General features: G+C 36.7%; 1 protein-coding gene across 1 annotated transcript in view; it reads right to left on the minus strand.

Annotated features, from left to right (window-relative positions):
• Nucleotides 1–25,878, minus strand: part of EPM2A (EPM2A glucan phosphatase, laforin) — an 84,166-nt gene that overhangs the window by 41,580 nt on the left and 16,708 nt on the right. Inside the window, exon 2 of the mRNA XM_087425190.1 lies at nt 8,116–8,290. Coding sequence (XP_087281316.1) covers nt 8,116–8,290 — 175 coding nt within the window. The remainder of the gene's footprint in view (nt 1–8,115; nt 8,291–25,878) is intronic.

A 25,878-nucleotide genomic window follows, 5' to 3' on the forward strand; every position in this document is an offset into this window, starting at 1 on the left:
TTGTCATGGCCACTGTAATATTGGAATTGGGAGAGAACTGTAAAAATTAAAATTCATGAGTCAGTACATTTACATTCCATTAGTTACCCAGTCTATATATCTCCCTCAAACCTAAAACTCCTCTCTCTTCGCACTCTCATCCGATGACCTTGCTTCCTGTTTCACTGAGAAAATAGAAGCAACAAAAAATCGAACTTCCACATGCTCTCACTACTACACTGGCCTACCCGCATCCCTGCCCCAGTACTCTGCTTGCCTCTCATGACCATGGATGAACTGTTTGTTCTGAATTAAGGTCACTCTTCTTACACAAAGATTTTGCTCCTCTTAATCATTAATTTTTCTCAATTCTGTGGGATCATTTTCATTAACATCAAAATATTCTGTAATAGCGGCCATCTTATCAATTACCTTCCCCTACCTTACATTTCCTCATTTCTCTGCTCTCTTTTATAGTAAAAATCCACATTTTTATAATAAAATTGCCATATTTTACCCATAAAATGACTTAGGAATCCAATTTGCTTAATTTATATGATAGAATATCCCCTTTTTCTTACTACCATTCCTATAAACGCAACCTGAGATGCAACAATCAAGCTCCCTCCTTCAACCAAGCTTCTCTCTCCTTCACCAGTGACCAAGGCATTTCAATCACCATTTAAATAACAATGCTGTTGATAATATACAAGGCAGCACAGAATCCAGCTGCAGCCTTTATAATTGTACTGACTCCACAACAGCACTATCAGCAAAAACTGATTTCCCCACGAACTTTAGCAGATATGTTTTAAACAACTTCTAAGAAAGAAGAATTAAAGGGTATGTTTGCATTAGCCCATATTACCATTAGGATGCTAATATCTATCACTAATATTTTTTGATATGATGTTGAAAGTAAATCATCCCCATATAATTATATGTATTACATAAAATGTAATCATTTTATTTAATATATTTAAATGTTTCATATGAAAAATATGTATTTTAATAAGAAAAAGAGGACACCCATCGATTAATTTGACCTTATAAAATATGAAGAGTGTTATTTATATAGGGAAAAGGAACTCTTCGAGAATCTCACACACTCAGTTAATCCTCAATAAAAATCATTGTGCAGTCAGAGGAACTCAACAAGAAGGAGAACTGTGCTGTTTCTTTTTCTGCACAAGTATGAACAACTATATTCTTGGTTTTAATGTTTAGAAAAATCTCAAATCGTTCAATCAGATGTAAATACCAATTGAAATTATATTCTTCCTTTGGCCAATAATGTCTTAATTGTGAACTACAGAAGTAGGACAATGTAATTAGGTTCCGTCACACACAGAATTTTGTGGCTATTCTCTATTTATTCCAAAAGAGATTTCTCGTCAAAATTTGATTATAAATATGAGTCATGTAAAAATATCATTATATAAGAAGCATATACATACATTTAAGTATTATTTATATACCAACTATAAAAATATGTATATTTCCTAAGTCAGACAGAGAAGGACAAATACCATATGATTTCACTCGTATGTGGAAGATAAACAAACACATAGATACTGAGAACAGATTTGTGGTTACTAGAAGGGAAGGTGGTGAGGGGGAGGGTGAAAGGGGTAAAGGGATACATATGTATGGTGACGGATAAAAACTAGACTATTGGTGGTGACCATGATGCAGTCTATACAGAAACTGAAATATGATAATGTACACCTGAATTTACATAATGATATAAGACAATATGACCTCAGTAAAATAATTTTTTAAAAAAATGCTTAACCTAAATCTTTACATCTAATTTCCAGTTTATAGGAAACATAGGAATTACAGGAACAAGTTAAATGACACACCACTTGGAAGCTAATGGACAAATCCAGACGGTAGGACATTCTACCACACAAATGACCCACTCTCTTCAATAAGTCAATGTCATGAAAGACTCTTAAAAGACATAACAACCAAATACAAGGTGTGGACCTTGACTGGACCCTGAATTGAACAAACTAGCAGCAAAAGCCATTGGGTGAAGGAGTAATTGGAGTAATGTGAATATGATCCGGGTATTGGATGATAATAAGGAATTGTTAACTTTATTACGATCTTATACTTAGGAAAAAATATCCTTAATTAAAAAAAATATATATGTGCATTACCAAGTATAGTTTCTGTCAAGTTGGACTGACTGTATGTCCTGGGCTGCACAAATGAGGGAAAGTACCATCCAGAGGCAGCACTAGACTGCAGGCATTTGGTCCCTGGATCTGAACCCAGAGAAGCAGATACGGAGGGTAGGCACTCTTAGGCCAATATAACATATTGGCAAAATGTGGCACAAGCCTTAGTTTTTTAAATTAACTTTAAGCCTTGAGTATTTCCAGAACTGCCTTGAGTAGTCATCTAGTTCAACCAGCTCACATTGCCAATCAGGAAACCGAAATCTAGAACTGTTACAGGATTGTCCCAAGGTTCCCCAACAGTAATGAGAGAGCTGGGCTGGCACCCAAATTCCTCACTCTGTCTCCAAAGTAGCCAATTTCATTCATTTAAAAAAATGTGCTAGATACAACAGTATTTTAAAATGTGCAAAATTATTGTTCTACAGTGTTTAAAATAATTTTCAGTTTTGAAAATTATTGTATATCTTTTCTTTATAAGCCAAAAGGGCTACAAAGTCTAAGCATGCTTCTACAATGTATTTTCCAAAATGTAACATTTTTAAGAGTGCAAAGTGCGATGTTCATAAAGTCTAATTTATGTCTCTTAAAATGTGTTTAATTGGCAACAAGCCTTTTCAAGAGAGAGAAATTACAGTCCCTTTCCACTAAAGTCTCATTAAATTACTTATCTGTGTCTTTAATGCAAACATTCATTCTTTTGCATTAAAAAAAAATCTATTGAAGAGGGAGATGTAGTTTGGTACCAATTATAGCCTGAATATGGTTGATTTTTAAAATCTTATTCTAGCATGGTAGAATCTTACCTGGGTCAGAGGAAAAGAATACAAGCTAAATATGGAAATAAAGAATGGGCTCAATATTTACTGAGTTACTATTTACCAAGTTTTATGTTAGACACTTTGAATACTTTATTTCACTTTAATTTTATTGCAGACAAATTGATTCCACACATCTAGTTTGACTCTTTTGCTAAATCCCTTTAAAACAAGAATAAAAGAGATGTTGTGAAGAAATAAACACATAAACCCACAAGAAAGAACAGGAGGAAAGGTAACAACAAAATTGTGGAAGCCGAAAAGCAATTGGTTAATTATTGAATAATTTAGCAGACCTGAAAAAAACTTAAGTCCTAAGGCCAGCATTGGAGAAAGCTGAGAACAGACTGGAATTACACTACAGGCTCTCCACCAGGCTCAGACACTGGTATCACCATGTACTTCCGGACGTGGCTGAAAGGAATACAGAGAAGTGGTTGCAAGTCTGTTTAAGAAGCAGCCAGACCCTCAGATTCATTTTCCCACTCGGCTTAGCTGGGAAACTTCCTCTCCCCAGTCCTGAATAGGATTGGAGGTTTATTCTCTGCTAAGATTAAACAAGTCTCTGAACTGGGAGACACTCAGAGAATTAAATGAAGAGCTCCTAGAAAATAATGACAGCAGAAATAAAAAGTAAACAGCAGTGATGGATGATGAAGTAAGTTGAGAAAATCTGTTAGACTTGAGAGCAAAAAAAAGACAGACAAAGATATGCAAAATATAAAAGACTCAGGCCAGGGTTCCAATATCTGAATAATAGGAGTTCCAGAAAGAAAAAGAAGAAATCATCAGAGGAATAATTCAAGAAATTTACTTGGAAAGAAGTACCCGAGTTTGCACAATTAAAAAGTCTGCTTACTGAGAGCTTAGCAAAACGGATAAAAATAGACCCACGTCAAGACATACCATTATGAAACTTCATAATATTGGAAACAAAAAGATTCTACAGTCTTCTTCAGAGTCGGGGAAAAACCGACTCAAACGTCGAGGATCGGGAGCCATATTAGCTTTGGCTTCTTAAGAGCAACCCTGAAAGCCACACACTCTTCAAAGGAGATTTAGATATTTGTGAACAGTTAGGGGTGTGAAATAGCATTTACACAGGCATATGAAGAAACATGTGGAATACTGACCTTATCAAAATTATAGTATAACTATATTGGGAGGATTGAACAATAGAAGAGATGTCACTGAGATTTGTTGGGGGAGGGGAAGAAAAAAGAGCTAAGTCTTCATATTTCTTGGTGTGAAATCAATAGATAATACCTAAAACTAAAACCAAGAAGTAGCAATATAATCATATTATTTATCATTTACCTGAAGGGAATTAGCAAATAATCAGCTTAAAGGTGTGAAAGTGGTTGCCTGTGGAAAGACCAAATTGGGGGAAATGTGGGGGTAGAGGGAGCAGGCATACTTCTTTTCATAATAAAACTTGTAGATCTACTAGACTCATTAAACATATGTATGCATATCTTAGCTAAAATTTAAAACTAAAATGTACCACATAAACCCCCTAAACACGGTCACACCATGTAATGGGTGTGAATTTCTATAAAAGGATATCCTTAGTCCCTCTATTAGGGTAGAGTATTTATCAGCTTATCTCTCTTGGTCTGAATATTGAGGGGTACCAGAATGTTCTCTTCTACCTGACATGTTCTCTATGTTGCCCTATGTTCTAGTGTGCCCTGAACAGTCCTATTTTATACCTGTTGTGCAGGCTAATTATTAAAAGGACCTCCATTTACTCTCAAAATTATCCTGATTGGACCAAATTATTTGGTCAGCTTAATATTGCTATCACACCTCCATACATTTGTACTTGTATTCTCCATACCTTGAATACCCTCTCCCAAATGTCTTCCTGGAAAAAAAAAAATCCTTCACATTTCTGTTCAAGTTGTCCTCATAAAGATTTCCTTGAACTAAAAATGTCTCCTCCTGTCCCTCATTACACTGCATTTACAACTTCATTATAGCAATTATCTCACTACATCGCAGCCGTTTACGTGCTTCCAATAGAACACGAGTTCCTGAGAGCAGGATCATTGTCTCTCCATCTTTGATTGTCCAGCACTGAACACAGGGCCTCTGCAGAGTAATCCACCCAATTCATACTGAATGAATGAACTTGCCACATTATATAAAATTTAATTGTTAGATATTTGCATTCTTGAAAGTCTTATCATTATGAAGGATACTGACAATCAATTCTGATAAGATTTATCACAACCATAAAAAAAAAGTCCAGGCATAATTCCATTCCCATAGTTTGTGATTACAAATTATTGGGAGAGTTTGAGTATCTCTATCATTACATATGCTCAAACATATATCCTATTGTGTGTATCTATTTCAGCAGCTAAGATAAATTCACAATGTAATTTAGCATTATACATAGTCAGATGACTAGAGCAAGCAGAGAGCAATTAGATGTTTTCAATTCAATAATGAAATATATGAATGTCTTTTCAATTCTTTTCTTATAAACTGAATTCACATTTTTATCTTGTCTGGTTTCAAGTGAGGGTGAATTGTGGTTGGAATTTATAAGGGGAGTTAGACTGACATGATTGAAGGTACATAAAAATCTTCCTTTTTTTAATTCTAAACTACTGTCTTTATTGGAATAATCACAGAAGTTCTCAAACTTTTATGTTCATGAGAATCATATAGAGAGGCTGGGAAAAAAAAAAAAGGATTCCCAGGACTTGGTGGGGTCTATGAATCGGTATTTTAAAAAAATCATAACACCCAATGGATTTTTATTTTTAAAAATCACACCACTCAATGGATTTTCAAGTAGGTGACTGTGAGACTGTGAAATGTGAGAAATACTGGAGGTTGATGGCACTCATTAAAAGCAAAGATATGGCACCAGGTCCACCATAAACAATTTTTATTTATTACCAAGTTCCCAGTTATCTCTGTTATAGAGATACATACATAGAGGAACAAAGAATACTATTAAGTCCAAAACTGTGATGAGTCTGAGACTTCATCCCATTTATATATGTATATAGGTATGTGTGTCTGTGTGTATTAAATATTATACCTCAGATGTAAATATATATATTTATTACGTAGTATATACTACTTATATATTCTGTATTTTATATTATATACGTATATATTTTTACACCTGGGGAGGATAATAGCAGGTTGAATTATCTGAGAATTCAGTAGGATAGATGCTTAGATGTAAAACTAAGTTGCTTAAGAAAATCTAAAAATGTAACCTTTCTTGCACGTACTATGAATGAACTATGAGTACACATGAACTATGCCTACATGAACTATGATTCATACTCATCCCACATTCAGCTATCACACTATATACGAAGCTTAAGAAAAGCCTCCTTTAAAAATTAAAACATCTACTTGGGGAGCAAAGGCTTTCAGAGTGAGAGGTGAGCCCCACACAGGTCCTCCTAGTCTTTTCATTCGAGGTCAGGTGGCAGAAGTGCCCAGGCTGACTGTCTGCCTCTGTTCTACTCAGAAAAAATGATCTGCCCCCACGCACACAGCCTGCACCAACACTCTCATAGGTATAGAAGCCGGTAATGGTTCATCACTTTGGATGTCATGTATATCTTGATAACCCCAACTTTATCTCTCCCTTTCCAACCTCTTCTCAAAACTCCACACATCAAATTGATTTCCTTTCTGAAATCTAACATACATTTCAAATGTAATATGTCTAAAACAGAATTTTTATCTCCATCCCAACTCCAAATCATTCATCTCCTAGTCTTCCCCATCTCAGTAACCAGCAACACCATTAATCCAGTTGCTCAAAAAATCAAGGATCATGCTTAACTCCTCTATTCCTCATGCCCTGCATCCAAGCCACCTGCAAGGCCAACACAGCACAAATTTAAAAGAAAGGTGTGTCCAAGGAGAATATTAATTCCCTAAGACTGTGATGAAGTTGCATTCTCTCTCTCTCCTACCCCTCACAACGCTGTTTGTATTGATTATATCTCTCATTCAAAGCAACACAATTTTTAAGAATATGAGAATGCATTCCTTTATCTATGGTACAAACACTGCAGGTTCTATAATAAATAATATTTATATAATATTTTAAATGTTGGATATTGGTTTTAAATTTTAAATCACCAAAGTATGAAAGACAGTTATATTTGCTAAATTAAATGTAAATTCTATAAACCTTGAAAATGTAAAAGTAATGAAAAACAGGAGTTAATAGGTGGAAGTAGGTGTGGAGGAAAACATAGGGGCAATAAATCTCTCGTCTTACATAGTAGGAAATCAAGAGGCATTGTCAAAAATTCATGGATCGAGAAATAGAATTTTTATGAAGTTAAACAGAAAAATAATTTTTTTTAAATGAGCCTGGTAGGGATTGGGTGGGGAGAAAAGAGAAGCATAAGTGAGCAAAATTTCTCTAACGTCATAGAGGAGAATCAATAGCTATTTTTAAATTGGCATATTAACAAATAAAGTATATGCAGATTATTTAAGGCGTGGATTTAACCTCCAGAAAAACTAACCATAAAATGGTTAAAAACAACTACTCTGATAAGCAGGAATGAAGGAAAGTGTACTGAATCTTACTTTTCATTTAGCATCCTCTTCTGTGTTTGAATTTTTATTATGGCACATAGGCTGGCATAATAATTAAATAAACAAATACATAAATATATTAATAAATAATAGAGTAAATGATCACATCCAATGTAGTTTTATGTCTAGATTTTCACATATGTTTATCCGAGTAAGATTTTATAAAGAGACACTAATTTTTGTTTCACTGTTGGTCAGTAGCATAAAAGAGACAAATGCTAATCTAAGATATTTTATTCCAATCTTTATTCTTAACCCACTATGTAAGTACAAAGATTGGTTAACGTCTATCAGGTCAAAATGGGTTGATGCCAGAGTAGGTATTTAATAAAAGAATTCTATAAGAGGAATCCTTCATACTTAGAACCAGTAAAGCTCATACAGTGAATCACTATAATTTATCTCCTCAGAGTACTGCAGGCTTGTGTACCCCTCCAAAGGGAGACACTGCCGTTTTGAACACAGTAAATACTTCCGTTGTCCTAATGCTGCCTCTCCTCCTACTTCTAGGCTTATAAACATGGCACTATTTTTACCTTGAATAATGCATGGCTTGGTGGCCTGCAATATTAAAATAGAAGTCTGTTGTGTGCTTCATCTCATCGGTGTGCCCAGTGGCCTCGATCCAGTGTCCTATCGGAAGACAATAAACGCCATCCACCAAGTTATTTTCATTGTAAGTGCAGCACCTGTCGTGGTGAGGCCCATTGCCTGGAAGCAGGAGAAATGACAAACAGAGCAATTAAATCAATGTTTTGCTTGAACAGCCACAAAGTGGCTGATACAAAATTAATAGTAAGATGAAAATAAATATAAAGTTGCTTAATCTACACATTTCAGTATGAACAAAAATAGACTAGAGTGCGAGCGAAAACAGTAGAAATTTGTAAAGAGCTACTTATGAATTTCATAGAGTTCTGTGCTCCCTTTGAATACATGGATATTTCCAAAAGTGTATTAACTCTCAGAATTTCATAGTACTTCTCTGTCCAAAGAACCCACTGCGAGTCATTCTGCAGCCTGATTAGCTGCTGAAAAGGAATTTTAAAGCCATTAATATCCCTGTATTACATACTTTTATCTTTCTGGTATGCGAATTCATGAAAAATCAGTCATAAAGTATTTTTATGATCAGCTCACACAATAAATAAATCTAAAAAAATAAATACATTAATAAATAACAAAACAAATGATCATATCCAATCTAGTTTGCACGTAAATCAGTGGTTAGTATTATCTTCAGATGGGGAAACTATCACAGAGATTAACTAGCCTGCCCAAGGTGACAGAATTAGTAAGTGCAGAGCAGTAGTAACCCCGAGACCCCTAGTCCCCACCTTTCAGGCACCTGATACCTTCATGCTGTTTTCTGCCTACTTCACAAGCACCAAGACACACCATTCTCCTTCCAGAGAGTGGAACAAAAGAGGCAGAGACAGAAGAACACGTCTCTGAAAACACTATTTCCCTACATCACAATTCGGCCCAGTATCAACTACACTAGTAAACAGATCCTTTATTTCTATGAAAATTATAACTCATACATTATTTTCACTAGTCCTTCTTATGTGACCACCCCATTTCAAATCATCTTTTAACTAATTTAATGGTTAATTTCCATTTTTTTTTTTTTTTTGTGAGGAAGATCAGCCCTGTGCTAACATCTGCCAATCCTCCTCTTTTTTTGCTGAGGAAGACTGGCCCTGGGCTAACATCCGTGCTCATCTTCCTCCACTTTATATGGGACGCCGCCACAGCATGGCTTGCCAAGCGGTGCCTCGGTGAGCACCCGGGATCCAAACCAGCGAACCCCGGGCCGCTGCAGCGGAGCGCGTGCACTTAACCACTTGCGCCACTGGGCAGGCCCCTGGTTAATTTCCATTTAATGGTCATTAATAAGAAAAACACATAAGCAAAATAAAAATAGGAACAAGTCACATTTGCCATGAATATGAAAACTTGACTCATTTGTTCTTTGCTCTGTCTTATAAAATATTTTACCTAAAGTTATTTGGCATAAAATCTCAAAAAACATCCTTAAGTCATTGGGCGATTCTTTAGGATATAACTCCCTTCCATCAAATAGAAGGTACAGGATGGCTCCCTTAATAAATCATCACTGATCTTGCTAGGTCAGACTCCTTTTTTTCTCTTGATGGCTATAAAGCACGACACCAACTGCTCCATTAACCCTGATATTTAACAGATGAAAACCAAACCACACTAGCAATTCCTCTTCTAGAAATATATCCAACAGAAATATAACAATAGTAAAGAAAGATACATAGAGATACATGTGTAGCAATGTGTAGCAATACTATTTTAATAGCAAATACTGTAAACTATATAAATTTATCTATTCATTCTTCCATGAATATTTCTTCCATGAATATTCTTCCATGAATATGCCCACTATACAACAGGCTCTGTGCTAAGTATGCTAGGGATTCAGGTATTTACCATAAAAGCAATAAAAAAATTGAAATATTTTGGGGGCCAGCCCTGTGGTGTAGCGGTTAAGGGCGCGTGCTCCACTGTTGGCGGCCTGGGTTCGGATCCTGAGCGTGCACCGAGGCACTGCTTGTCAGGCCATGCTGTGGCGGCGTCGCATATAAAGTGGAGGAAGATGGGCACAGATGTTAGCCCAGGGCCAGTCTTCCTCAGCAAAAAGAGGAGGATTGGCATGGATGTTAGCTCAGGGCTGATCTTCCTCACAAGAAAAAAAAATTGAAATATTTTAAGCAGGCACGTGACATGACCAAATTTTTATGTTGAAAATATCTCTCTGGTTACAGAATAAAAAATTAAATCAAGCATAACGAGATTAGAAGCAGAAAGTCCATTTCAGAAACTACTGCATTAGCCCAGGTAGGAGTTGATGAAAACTTGGGAGTAGAAATGGAAAGGAGTGATCAGATTCAGGAGGGGAAAGCCACAGGACTTGGTCATTAACTGGATACAGGAGGGGAAGGAGAAAGGGAATCAATAATTCTCTTTCTATTTGCCTAGGCTTCTGGCAAATATAACTCAATCTAGAGTGGCATCATTCACCAAGATGTGAACTCCGGAAGAGGTTGGAAGGGAAGACCATCAGTCTGGTTTTGGTATGCTGGGCTTGGAGTGCTGTTTAGATACAAAAGGAGACATCAAGGAGAGAGCTGGAATTATTGGTTTGACATTCAGACCAGAGATCTGAACTAGAAAAATAAATGTATGAGTCATCTAAGTGTAAATAGTAATTGAGACAAGGATACAGATGAGTCACAAAGAAAAACAATATTGATTGAGAAGAAAAGTTTCTAGAACCAAGTCTAAAAGCATCCCAACATTTAATAGCCGATAGAGAAGGATGAGATTACAAAGGATGCGCAGAAAGAGAGGCTGGAGAGGAAAAGTAGGAGTGAGTAACTGAGGTAGGGGAGCATGATTGAAAGTGTGAACAGAAACTAAAACCTGTATGGATGCATGTCTGACTGTTAAGAGTAGTTACATCTGGAGAACGGATTTGGGATGGGGGGACTATTTTACTCTAAACTATTCTGAATTCATAGGATTTGTTCCAAAGAGCAGGTATTACCTCTTAGTTTAATAAAATAATATCTGTGGCTCCCACTGTTCAGTACAATAGACTTACAACAATTCAAATGTTATAACTTAATTGAATATAATTACTGAGGAGCTCAAATATACACAAATTACAATGTTCAAGAAAAATTATTTCTGGAACATCAATTTTCTAAGAATTCTTCATTCCTAGAATTGGTTTTTTTAATTACTCATTTTTAAACACACAAGTTTTAGAAGTGGAGGCGGAGTAAAGAGCTGGAACTCCCACCCACTCAGTAGTAAGAAGGAGTCCAATCCCTTCAGTTGTCAGTGGAGACTGGGTGGGAAACCTGGATAATGAGGTGTCATTCCCACCCTCCTGCTGGAGCAGTGTCAGAGGAACCCAGTTAAACCAGAAGGTTTGAATGAGATCCAGAGTCTTATTATATTCCCAAAATGTCCAGGTTTCAATAGAAAGTCACTCATTATATCAAAAATCACAATTCTCAAACTGAGTGAAAAAAAATGCTTGAAAGATGCCAACATCAAGATGACAGAGATGTTAGAATGATCTGACAAAGATGTTAGGCTTCAACAACCCATCAGAATCTATTTGAAACCAATGAGAAAATCAGAAAGTCTCAGCAAAGGAATAGAAGATGTAAAGAAGAACCAAATGGAAATTTTAGAACTGAAAAATGTAACAGTTGAAATAATAACCTCAGTGGATAGATTCAAGAGTGGAATGGAGGGCACAGAGGAAAGAATCAGCAAGCTGCAAGATGGAACAATAGAAATGACCCAGTCTAAACAACAGAGAAAAAAGAAACTGAAAAAAAGAACAGAGCCTTAGGGACCTGTGGGACTATAACAAAAGATCTAATATTCATATAATTGGAGTCCTAGAAGGAGAGGAGAAAGTGTGGCTGAAAAATACTTGAGGAAATAATGCCTGAAAACTTTCCAAATTTGCCAATAAGCCTAAACCTACAGATTCAAGAAAACAAAGAGGATAAACACGAAGAAATCCAAGCCACAACCATCATAATTAAATTTCTGAAAACTAAAGACAAAAAAAAAGTAGCCAGAGAAAAACAATTTAGGAGAACAGCAATTCTAATGTCAGTAGGTTTCTCGAAAGAATGGCCAACAGAAGATACCTAAACAGAAAGGAAATCGGTGAACATCATGTAGAGAAACAGGATCACTCCCACACTGCTGAAGGGAATGTGAAACGGTACAATCACTCTGGGAAAATGTTTGGCAGTTTCTTAAAAAAAAAATTAAACTTGCAAGTACCATACAACATACATACAACCCAACTGACTCCTGGCATTTATCCCAGAGAAACTAAACTTCTATTTGCACAAATACCTGTAGAAGAATTGTTATAGCAGCTTTGTTCATTATAGTCAAAACCTAGAAGCAACCCAGATGTCCTTCAGTGGGTGAACGGTTTAATGAACTGTGGTACAGCCATACCATGATTTAGCCATAAAAAGGAAGACCTATTTATACATGCAACAACCTAGGTAAATCTCCAGAGAATTATGCTGAGTGAAAAAATGCCAATCCCAAAAAGTTACTTACTGTATGATTCCATTTATATAACATTCTTGAAATGAAAAAATTTATAGAGATAGAGAACAGATCAGAGGTTGGGGGACTATGGGGGAGAGGAAAGCAGGTATGGCTATAAAACAGCAACATGGAGATCGTTGTGGTGATGAAAATGTTACCATTGAGGTAAACCATAAAAGTTACACAGGATCTTTCTGTATTATTTCCTACAACTGCATGTGAATATACAATTACCCCAAAATAAAAAGTTTAATTAAAAACTAAATCTTGGTGTTTTTTTTTTCCCAAATAGACTGGAAAAGTTTTAGGTTTCCAATTCACTTAGGACTGGCCTAAGAGTATAGTATATAACACATTGTTTACTAGCACAGTGATCATTTATGCTTAGAAGTTTAGTTAACGTTTCCAGATCTCATCTACCTTATAAAAGAGTCAGTTGCATATGTTGTTAACAAGGTTAAAGGTGTAACTTTGCAGCAGGCGTTGGGAGGGGGCGGGGTAGGCAAGTAGGAGTGAATTATCTGTCCAGCTTGGAGCTGGCCATTGCCAATTATTCATTGGCATTAATTTAAAAGAAATAAACATCATTTCTTATGGCTGAGTAGTATTCCATTGTGGTGATGGGTTGTAATTAGTATTTTGGTGGTGAACATGATGTAATCTATGCAGAAATAGAAGTACAATGATGTACACCTGAAACTTTTACAATGTTATAAACCAATGTTACTGCAATAAACAAAAAATTTAAAAAAAATAAAAATAAAAATAAAAAAAAGAGTAAAAAAAATAAAATAAAATAAAATAAATAAACATACAAATAGCTCACTAAGGTGAAATACATTAATCTGGGCTATTGGCAGAAAAGTGGAAAATGATTGGTTTAATTAACAGTAAACACTATTTCCTTAGAGCAGATTTGGCCATCACGTTATTTGTTCATCAAGGCAAGAGAGGTAAGTTAAAACAAAGTGAACAAATGTGAAGGAGTAAGAGGCCTGCTTTCTGGCACTCCAATTAAAGCCACAGAAGTAAGAAAACTCAGAACTTAAAAAAATCAGAACTAATGCATTATTTTACATAGTTCTATAAGTTTGAAAGTTCAGGTTAAAATGAATTTTTTTAAATAAATTTAAAAGTTTTGAAATTATACTGGACAAGCAAAATCTATTGGATAGTGTGGTCTACTTAAAATTAAAATTCTAATTATTATTCATATGTTATTTTATTTGAATCTCCTCTCTTTGGAGTTTAATTACTTTGCAGTTTTTACTTCTAGCACATGAACATAAATTCTGACCCTAACACATTAATCTTTAAGTTTAGCTAGTAATTCACCCAAATTGGATCTGTCTCATGCCCCGTCTGTTACTACCTCAGACACTATCGGTGCATAAAGCTGTACAAACACGGTGTAATCATTACCAACTCTCTGGCATTTTGATATTAGGTTTTAATGGCAAAAGCAAAACAAAATAAAACACAGAAAATCTTTTTGTTCAACCAACTGCCTCTTAGAGAGAGTGGATCTATTGAGCACTTTGATAAATTACAACATGCAGCGGTAGAAAATAGCTGAGTTTGCAGGTAGTGATGGGAGATAGCTGAACTGCATCACAGACTAGAGGACTTGGGTGTGATCAAGGAAGGAGAGGATGGGGAAATAGAATGTGAAGATGAAGGAGGAGAAGGAAAAGTGAGATGGAGAAAGAGATGAGAGAAGACAAGATCCAGCTGGCAAACTACGTACGGTGAAGTGGATAATCAAAACACGCTGGTCGTGAGACCACCGAAGAGCAGGTCAGGGCAAGCATTTTAAGACTTAATTTGAGGTTGTCTGTCCTTCTGTAATATTCCTCTCTTCTCCTCCTCCCCAAACTTCAATGTAACCTACTACACTCACACACAAATTTCTTGTGTGGAGAGAGAGAAGCTAGTCCACTAATGAAAATTTATAAAGCGGAATTCCTTGCCTACGTTGACCTGATATAGAACAGGGCACCATAAGCAGGGACACACGAAGCTGCATCTACTCAGCAGAGCAGAAGCAGGAAAGCAAAGTCAATGGTGGCCATGAGGATATAAACCTTTCCCGCTACACAGGCATCTTAGAGCAGGCTCCATCCTCCCCAATCTACAGGAACAGGGACTGAGTCCATCTTTATATATACGTATCATAAGGAGGAAGACCACAGTTAAAATCTAACTTATACAATGATAGAGTCTTTACAAGCTTCAGGATCTGCACACACACACAGCAGAATAAAGTGTTAAGGAAGAAAACAATGAGATCTAATAAGAAAATAATAAATAATGTGACAGAATATTTTTATTTACAAGATTTTTATCTCATTTGATTAAAGGATTGCATAGATCTTAAATGCAAAAGGTAAGTAGATAACACTTCATGTTAACGGCAAAAATAATGAAATCTGGCTAATAAAAATTAGGAAACCAATGACTACCTAGGGGTATGAAGAAAGTTCTACACTAACTCTGGTAGGTAGTAGACAAAAGCCCAGTTCCTGTATAACAATATTACATTAAAATAATATGTGTTTTATATAGTTAAGAGTACTATGCCTGGAGCTGAAGCTGAAACAACTCCTAGGAAAAAATCCAATACGAAATAATCCAACAAATTCAGGAAAGAGCTCTGAAGGTTTTGATTAAACATAATAATAATGACTACAAAGACAAATAAGTGGCCCACTTAGCCATGATGTAAATAGGAATTAGATTTAGAGATGATAAGGTTTTTCTACAATAGATATGAAAATATTATTTGTTAAGGAGGCTAGAGTTTGGAGAACTAGAAAAAAATATCAAATGTGACAGGGTGATTATGGTGATGAATCCAACATTTGGCTCAGGGGTGTGTGGGTGGGTGGGGGTGCGTGTGTATGTGCATGCATGCATGCATAGGTAGGGGTGTGTGTGTGTGCAATTGTCTTTCAAGGTAGAAAACTGATTATTATTGATGATGGCTATTTTTATGGCAAATAGTAAGTTGAATTGTGGGATACATAAGCATCATCCTTTCTGTACATGTGTACATGTAAACTCGTCCACCCTTTTAGTAAAAAATGAACCACTCAGCCTAAGACAATTACATGACAGAACTATAAGTCATTGGGCTCACACCTTTGTACATAACCTTTAGCCTCATTGGCTCTCATTAAGAATCAGACTTAAGACCATTCACATATGCTTCAAATTCTATGAGACAATCAACAAAAGTCCTTGAGACAGTTGTTTAGTAGTCAGGTGTGATGTGTTGGTGCTCTCAAAGGTGAGCTTGAGGTGTGCAGACAAGGGGCACAGCAGGAGTGATTAATAAGCTTGGCCTTGGATTTACTCTCTGCCAAGCCTCCAGAGGGGATCTTTTATGTAAAATTCCCAGAAGAGCCTTGATCAGTTCCAGCTAAGAATTTTAAGGAAAAACTTCATTAACACCTGCCAAATCATACAGAGAAGAAAATATTAGGAGGGAAAACTTCCAGGATTAGAGAAAGATATGGGTGTAATGGAGGCTTAGATCAAACTGGGCTGAAGAAATATAATAGGAAAAAAACATGGGAAAAGCAAAATCCAATAGTTCTTTTCTTAAAAGATTTACTAATAATTTAATATCTCATTGTTATGTACTAAATTATGTTCCCCACAAATGTATGTGTTGAGGTTCTAACCCTCAATGTGACTGTATCTGGAGAAAGGACCTTTAAAGAGATAAGTAAGGTTAAATGAGATCATAAAGGTGGAGCCCTAATCCAATAGGACTGGTGCCCTTATAAGAAGGGCAAGGGATACCAGAGACCACTCTCTCCATGCAGGCATAGAGGAAAGGCCGTGTGAGCACACAGCGAGCAGGCAGCCATCTGTAAGCCAGGAAAAGAGTCCTCACCAGAAACCCAATCTGTTGGCCCCCTGATCTGGGACTTCTGGCCTCCATAACGGTGAGGAAATAAATTTCTGTCATTTAAGCCACCCAGTCTATGGTATTTTGTTATAGCAGCCTGAGCAGACTAATGCACTCATTCATGTGAAATATTCTAGAGTTTAATCCAGTTAATATCCAAATATTACTGAAAGCCTGTTATGTATCCAGTGCTGTAGTAAACAGAGGTAAACAAGTGAAATTTAAAACATGATTCCCACAATGAATGGACCATTGTGGGTTAGACAAAGGTTACACAAAGCAGTTAGTGAATGAAGCAAAACTAAACTAAATTATGAAAATAATTTTAGAACTATATGATAAGATACATAAACAGAATATTCAAGGATTGCAAATAGGCTTCATCTCTGATGCTGTTTTCAATATATGACGACTGGAATGCTATGTTGAGATGTATTTTAAGGAGTAGTTGGCTCACTAGGAAACAAAATTAATAGATTTGTGGTGTGTCCGTGGATGTAGAAGACTGAAAAACAGTGATGGTTGTATCACTGTGAGCTAGAATTACTGAGAAAGGGTTTGTGAAAGAGGGATGGGTCTCAACTGTGACAACAGGGTATGTTTTAGATACCTAACCAAGGGCACAACAATGTATGAATGCGTATGATTCAAAGCAGGAAATAGATACAAAGAACAAATCTGTTTATTTCAGTGGATAGAGTGATAACATAATATGGACGCATCGAGGGTCCATATTACTTACCAAATTCTAAAGCAAGCACTGTACAACCACTGGATTTCATGACTTGAAAAAGCAGAGAACAGAATTACCACTTCTCTAGCCATTATTTAAGAAGTCAGATTTTTTTTTATCAGAAGATTTGTATTAATTAGTGATTCATGATGAGAAACACTCTCAAAATGAGAAGCATCTCAAAGATTGAAGATTCTCTTGATATACATCCCAAACAATGGAATTACCAGGCAATTATGCTTCCATTTAAAATTAAACACAATAACAAGGCCCTTCTTTTTACATAATTTTTAGAGAGAATCTGAAACTTAGATTGTTCTTAATAGGCTTGACTCAAAGCACCAAGACTGAGTTATTAATAATTCATTCAACGCGATGATAATGTAGAGGGAAGCGAAAAGATTTGACCACCTGATTTGAAGCGATCAAATCTTTTGGTAGCTAATTATGCCATGACTCAAGGGATTAAACAAGAAGATCAGCATATTAAAATGCTCCATCTCTGCATAATTGGATATATTTGCTGGTTATTGCATTTACTTTCTATGTCACACGCAGAGATGTTTATTCATGTGTTTAATAAATTTTTATTTAATTGCTCTAATAATTTTTAACGTTGATTTTCTGACTGTCATTAAACAATTTTTATAGTAGTGTCTAGACTTGTTGTTGTTAAATTGGCAGGTCAATTTTTCTCTCCATAGCACTCCCAGAATTGACTAGAAATTTCATTGTGTTTCATCGTCTGAAAACAAATCTAAGTCACACTATAAAAACAGATAAAGCCTCTATATTAGTGTTAAACTCACTATATCAAGCAAAAGCTTCCAACCAGATTTCACTACTTCATTTGTCATACCTTGAAGCCCACTACAAAAGCTCCCATGTCACCGATCTTTGCATACTTTAAGTAAATAATGCTGAGGCAGAAGGCGATACCTTCCCTAGTGGCCATATCTCAAGAGTGGCCAACATTTACATGCAAAGAACACAGAATAATCATATTCATCCCAGAAACTCTGAAGAACATTGAGGATTATTTTATATTTAATCCCATCCTAACCCAACTAGCCCAGCTGACACGCATTTTAGCAGTTGCATAATAAGTAAATGTTTGGCCATGAAATCTCTCTTCAATTAAGATTTTCTAGAATGTGGACAACATGGTTTAATGAAACATTCCCTTGAGCTGATCTAGTTCTGATATGAAAACCATCTCTAGCTTCATGCTTTAGTTTCTTTCAGGGCAAAAGTATTTTTTGATGTTATAGAGATACAGCTGATGTGAACATCATACGGGCACTGCTCTCGTTACTGAAAGGAAACTAGAAATGCACAGCTAATTGAAATAGAGGATAGAGTGGTCAAATATAACTTTTAAAGACAAAATTGTTTCTGAGTTTGATAAGCCAGACTGTTTTAAACCCTTTTAATGAGACAGTATAAGCTATAAAAATAAAAGAGGGTCAATTAGGGAGATTATCTTAAAATTTACCATAGTCATGAACTACACATGTATAAGAAACAGCAGAAGAAGGATTTTGCTTCTCTTAGGACAATGTCTGATGGCAAGCAACAGAAAATCTGAAGCAACAGTGACTTCAACAAATACAAATCTCTCTCTCACATAACAAGAGGTGCAAGCCAGGCAGCCCAGAACTGGTGCAATATCAAGGGTTTTCTAAATGTCTGCTTTGCCATCCTTCACACATTGACTTTGTTGTCATGCTGGGCGCCTCATGTTCAAAGGGTGACCTCTGGGCATCATGTCTGGACACTCCACTACCTAGCTTTTGTTCCTTTTCTTGAGAAAAGTGAAGGCTTTCCTGGGAGCCTCACCCGAGACTTCTTACATCTCATTAGCCAGAACTAGGTGACAGAGACATCCTTAGACCCAACTGCTAGCCAAGGGGAGTAAGGATACCATGACTGATTACAGCCATAATGATTCATCTCACCGCTACCTAAACAAATCAGGACTCTGTTAGCCGGGAAATGGGGAGAAACAAATGCTGACTAGGCCACTGATGGTGACTGTGATGGGTTTGAACACATCATCTTTCTCCAGCAAATCATTTTGGAAGAAAAACTACATTTCTTTAAGTATCACATGTCTCTACCTGACTTAATTCAGAAGTACACAATGCATTAAATTTTTAATTATAAATTATTTTGAAATAAATCCAGTGAAACTAAAAGCATTTTAATGTACTTTAAAAACTTGAAAATTGCCACACACACAAAAGAAGAGAGAGAGAGTACAGGTTGTCTAGTTCTTGATTGTGTTTGGCTTGTCCAACCTCTTTGCTCTAACACAAAATCTCCTCCTTCTATTCCTAGCCTTACACCTCCCCAAATCCCTCCTCTTCCAGTTCTCATGTGGTCTGCTCCACTATCACCTCTATAACCTTCTCTTTCCTCTAACTAGCCCCATCCTCACCAAACACCCTCACTTCCCTATTCATTCTTCAGGGCACTACAATTTGGCATCTGCCCTCAACACCCCACTGAAAAAACTTTAAGTGAAGTCATCTCCTGTCACACTCATTTTTCATCTTTCTTTAGCTGCCTGCAGCATTTAATGATAGTGACCACTCTCTGCTGAAACTCTCCTCTGTTGGCTCCATACTACCCTTCTCCTGGGAGTCAGTATATTATAGCAGTTAAGGGCACGGGCTCAAGAGCCAGACTTGGACTCCATTCCAAGTTATTATATTTACTGCTTGTAAACAGTAATGAGAAACTCATTTAAGCAATCAGTGCCTCCGTTTTTTTCATTTGTGAAAAAAGGATCATAGTACTATCTACCTCACAGGGTTGTTGTGAGGGAATTCAATTGGATAATCCATTTAAAGGATTTACACAGGATCTACTACAGTTGGTGTTCCATAACAACTCAATAACAACTCTTAACTACTATTCTTCTCTTACATCTCTCCCAGTCTTTCTAGTCTGCAAAACTGTACACTGACTTGAAAAACAGGAATACCCCTAAAATGAACTCAAATTGTTTTAACAACAACTTTGTTCAGACCTATATGTTTCAAGACAACACCATAATAACAGTAACTCCACAAGGGCACATGTGTTCCAAAGACAAGACCACTGATTTTTCCAGCAACTCACGTCCTCTACAAATTCTGACCAATCTCTGCCCAAACCATGGCGAAGTTCTCCCTAAATCCAAAACTAATTAAAATGCCCAAATCTTTTCACTTTGAATTGTTCTAAAGGCAAATTTCTCTAGTTCTCTATTCTTATAAAATAACTTATTAATGCGAATACAAGCCTTGACTTTTATTAATTTCCTCTTGTTGGTTTATTCCTATCTTTGGGACTTAATATTTTGAACACTGCTTCTCTCGAACAAAATAGCAACTCTCTCTCCCAGTTTTCTCTTATCAGCAAATTTGATAAGCATGCTTCCTAAATTACTGATAAAAAGATTTAGCAGGAAAGGACCTAGAATAAAGTGACTTGTACAATGCCATTTGCACTCACCCTCATGTTCTTACTGTTTTATTAATTAGAACACTTTAGGTTCAGTTGTTCAACTTGCAACGAATCCATCTAACTAATCTATTAGCCAGACCATCACTTTCTAATTTGTGAACAAAGAAATTGTGAGATTTTTCTAAAATCCTTTACTGAAACCAAGATAACGCTGTTCCTCTATTTTTCCCCTGGTACAAATGAGGATTGATATTTGACAAGGTAAAACTTCTAAAGCAATTTTTAAACGTACTTCAAAAATACGTAATGATGATGAAATATCAGGGTTTTTTTTTTACTTTATGTGAGTCATAAGTCTCTTTGAGAATCAATGAAAAGCTATAGATGATCTTCCTCAAAAAATTTTTTTCAATGCTCATGCACACAGTGCATACAGCTTATCATTATTCTGTATATTAGAAGAGAGGAAATGTGGTTCATAATTATGACCATAAGAGAAAAGGATGAAATTTTCATTAAAACATCCCATTCAACTTTAGAACATCCATCTTTTTTTAACGTATTCTTTTTTTCCTCCCTGAAAACAGCAAAGAATTATGTGGCACAAAGCAATTAAAATTTTCAATCAAATGTCAGCCATTTAAAAATAAAGATTTCTTGGGGCCGGCCCTGTGGCCTAGTGGTTAAGTTCGGCGTGCTCCACTTTGGCGGCCTGGGTTCGGTTCCCGGGCAGGGACCTACGGCGCTCGACAGCAGCCATGCTGTGGCAGCATCCCACATACAAAATAGAGGAAGACTGGCACAGATGTTAGCTCAGAGTGAATCTTCCTCAGCCAAAAAAAAAGATTCCTCTATCAACATAGAGTTTTATAGACAACTTTTCAACAGACTAATTTTCCAAAGCAGCTAATTTCTCATACAGAATGTAGTGATTATGGAAGTTTAAAAATTGCCTTGATGGTCTCCTTGCAAGTGAAAATTAGCGATCCACTATTTGCTACAGAATTTTTATTTTTTTCCATGCTACAGGACAAGACTACTCTAACAGACCCAAGTCTTCACTTATATTGAAGCTTTAACATCAATAGAAGTCAGTCAAGCTTTACAAATGTACTTTTCTTATTTAACTCATCTTGTAGGAGTAATTCTCTAAGAAATTCTGACATGAATTAAACTGATATGGAGGCATGACAAAGTGTTTCTCAGATATCTGACAGCCATCAAAGGATTTAGCATAGCAACTTTATAATCTCATGATTTACAGGATTAAACAAGCATCAGCGTTATTATCAGTCAAAAATGTCCACATGAGTTTATGGAAAAAAAATAATTGTTAAAGCAGCCACAAAAAAGCCAATGGCAAGTCTTTTGTAGGTGATTTCTAACTGATTTTAATTACCTACATCAAAGTAATTTGCTCACATCAGAGCAAAATCAAGCTACCTCACTCTTCTTCTCAAATGAGACAGAAGTTCTGGATAAATTGCTAAGTCTTAGGGAGACTGTCCTCATGCTTATGTCATTTAGTCTTTTTTAAATGAATAGTGATATCTCTCAGAATTGTTTTTGGGAAATAGGAAGTGCACAGGATAGGAAAGGGGAAAGATAAGGTTGGGAGAGAACGAGAGGGTGATTAAATTCTTTCCTATGAGATTATACACCAACTATAAAATCATGGTAGTCTACAAGTGACATGCTGCCACCTAGTGGAATTATAATATAAACAAAAATCTTCAAATTTGAAAAGATCACAAGAATTTGATATCACTTTTCAGTGGGAATAATAGAGCTTAATAATTTTTACTTTCAAATATGTTTTTCCTTTAAAAAAAATCCAGTGAGACAGACAGCAGACGTGTGAGTACATCTTTTCCTGAACCTGAGGTTCTAGGAGATTAAACGACTTGACAGAATCCTATGCTGGTGTGGTAGCAAAGCAAACACTGGAACCCAAGGCTGCTGGCTCCCGGCCCACGGCTGCTCACATCATGTAGCCCTCCTAAGGAGCCTTTGACATCTCTACTCCTGTCTGAACACATTGTATTTCATAGAGCGGAAAACGGAGACACAGAGATTATCAAGGCTTCTCAAATACTTCCAAGGGATCTTAAAGGCATAGCTTGAAGCTTTACCCTGCTGTTATGAAAATTCTTGGAAGGCTTGTATTTTTCCATTAAAAATACCTGTAAGATTTGTGTTCTATTGCATATCATACACATGTCTATTCTAATTATAAAATAATGTGGTTTTCTTTTCTTCAAATGTTTTTTAGAAAAATCGCCGCTTTAAGACAATGGTGCATCTCTATCCTGCTACAAACTCACTAGCCCAGGACCACATTGAAGACAGGAAGATAGTGAGTATGAATATTCCAGTTTGAAACACCTGGAAAGTGCCTTGCTCAAGTTCCTTCATTCATCAAGTATGTAATGAACACCTGCCAAATGCCAGGCACTGTTTTAGATCCTAGGACATGCTGTGTTCACAGACAACCACAAGTTATCAGCAGCATAGAAGAACAAAGGTTGCCTTCTCTCCCATGCTCGAGTTCATTGTAGATTGGCTAAGTAAAGGCTGTTCTTCGCATTGTCATCATCCTCATGCTGGGACCATCAGACAGAGCAATCACGACTTGGAACATCAATAGTAATCTCTTGGTAGAGAGAAAAGAGTGAGGCAAAGCAACAGGCAGTGACACACATCATTCCCTCAAAAGCGAGCCACGTGACAAAGATAGACTTCTTCAACAGGGCAAAAAAGAATCATCCTCCCACAGGGAGAAGATGTGGATATTGACAAACAGCAATAGTCTGCTACAACCCAACATTTCCAAATACGCCGAGGAAAGGTGGTCTGGCTAACATAGAGGAAAGACGTCAGATCTCTCAGTATGTGGGGTGGTAATGCAAGCAATTTTACTTAAATATTAAAAGAAAGGGTTATCAGAGAAGGCTAGAGGACTTGGAATATTTAGGCTTCAGATATGTGAGACACAAATGAGTACCTATTAACCAAGTAGACAGAGAAAAGGTATTTAGAATGTTTGGAAGTACAAATTATGACTCTAAGTCCCAGTTCTGGACACAGCAGTTCATCAGTCCAAACTCATGGAAGCTGCCTGTGTCCAGTGAAGGATACCACATCTTCTCAGAAGCAACATGGCAGGGTTGCTTAATGGACATATATACCAACTATAGCCAGGTGGGTTGGGGGATCAGAGCCAGATATATACCAATTATATCTCAGATAAACACATTAGGGTTGCCTAAATCACATATACATAAAATCCACAACCAGTTCACTGGGGACAACAGAGACACCATGTGCACTCATCACATAAATGACCAAAAAATGTGAGTTCACTAAACTGCATGCTATTTTCATAGCTCAGTAACACTTGCTCCAGCTGGAGGGGCGCATACTGCTCCTTCCCTCTCCTACTGCTAGAAGGTTAAGTCTCTGACTAGCAGCTCTAATGAAAGCCTTCATACTGAATCCAATCAACACTGATGGCCTAGGCAGCTGCCAGAGAAAAAGAATGCAATCTCATCTACAGTGCCATTAATGGACCATAGTAGAAACGCCATAGAGATTAAGATACTAATCCCAGTATCCCTAATCCAAAGAAATGTATATATGCATGTGTGAGCGCTGTGCATTAGTCAGAAGGCTCTGTTTAGATAGATTCAATAATTTTTTTACATTATATGATCATTCGTTGTATGTAAGAATTGTATAACAAATATAAGTTATTTGAAGAGGCTACATCTGATGGGTTTTTATTATTCCACCAGAGCTAAGGGAACAATGTAACATGATTCATTGCAGATCTAAGTCTGCCATAGTCTTAGAAATCCAAGAAAATGGGACAGCGCTAACAAACAGGTGCATGAAATGCCGGGGGGAAAATAAGAGTCTAGGTGGCTAAAACTTAGATTGGTTTCAGGAAGCGGCAGGGATGTGCAGGCAAAAGTCAATAATTGCCAGATTGTGAGGAACCTGAAAGGTCACACTAAGAAGTTTAGACTTATTTTATAAGAAATAAGAAATCATCAAAGTATTTAACCACACGTGTGACATTATCCAATCTGTATTTGAGGAAGATAATTCTGGCAGCAGTGTGGAGGAAGGACTGAATAGAAAAGGGACACAAAGGAGTTAAATCATGTAGAAGGCCATTGAAATGCCAAAGAACAAAGCGATAGCAGAGGCAGCAGGATGAAAATCAAAAGGGGTTGTGGGAGCGGGGAGAACTGAAATATTTCAACTGCAGGATCTCTTTTTTGTTGTTGTTAGGAAGATTAGCCCTGAGTTAACATCCAACGCCAATCCTCTTTTTGCTGAGGAAGATTGGCCCTAGGCTAAAATCCGTGCCCATCTTCCTCTACATGGGACGTTGCCACAGCATGGCTTGACAAGCGGTGCATTGGTGCGCACCCCGGATCCGAAACTGTGAACCCCGGGCCGCTGAAGCAGAGCTCATGAACTTAACCACTACACCACCGGGCCGGCCCCCTGAGGTGGATTTTTTAAAAAATGGACTCTTACACTCAACAACTGAAAGGCAAATAACCCAATTAAAAATGTGCAAAAGAGGTGAACAGACATTTCTCCAAGAAGATATGCACAATGTGTACCTTGTGATTGACATATGGCCAATAAGCACATGAAAAGATGCTTAATATTATCATTCATTAGGGAAACACAATCAAAACCACAATGAGATACCACTTCCCACCCCCTGGGATGGCTAAAATAAAAAATACAGACAATAACAAGTGTTGTCAAGGATGTAAAGAAATTGAAACTCTCATACACTGTTGGTGGCAATGTAAAATGGTGCAGTCACTTTGGAAAAGAGTTTGGCAGTTCCTCAAAAGTTAAACCACGGAGTTACCAAACGACTCAGCAATTCCACTTCTGATATATACCCCAAAGAAGTAAAAACATAGCTCTGCACAAAAACTTGTGCACAAATGTTCACAGCAGCGTTATTCAAAAAACGAAAATAACCCATAAGCTTACCAACTGATGAACGAATAAATGAAATGTGGTACACCCCACAACGAA

This window comes from Ceratotherium simum, chromosome 38, assembly GCF_057802395.1.
Source record: "Ceratotherium simum simum isolate JZ-2026a chromosome 38, ASM5780239v1, whole genome shotgun sequence".
Classification (NCBI taxonomy): domain Eukaryota; kingdom Metazoa; phylum Chordata; class Mammalia; order Perissodactyla; family Rhinocerotidae; genus Ceratotherium; species Ceratotherium simum.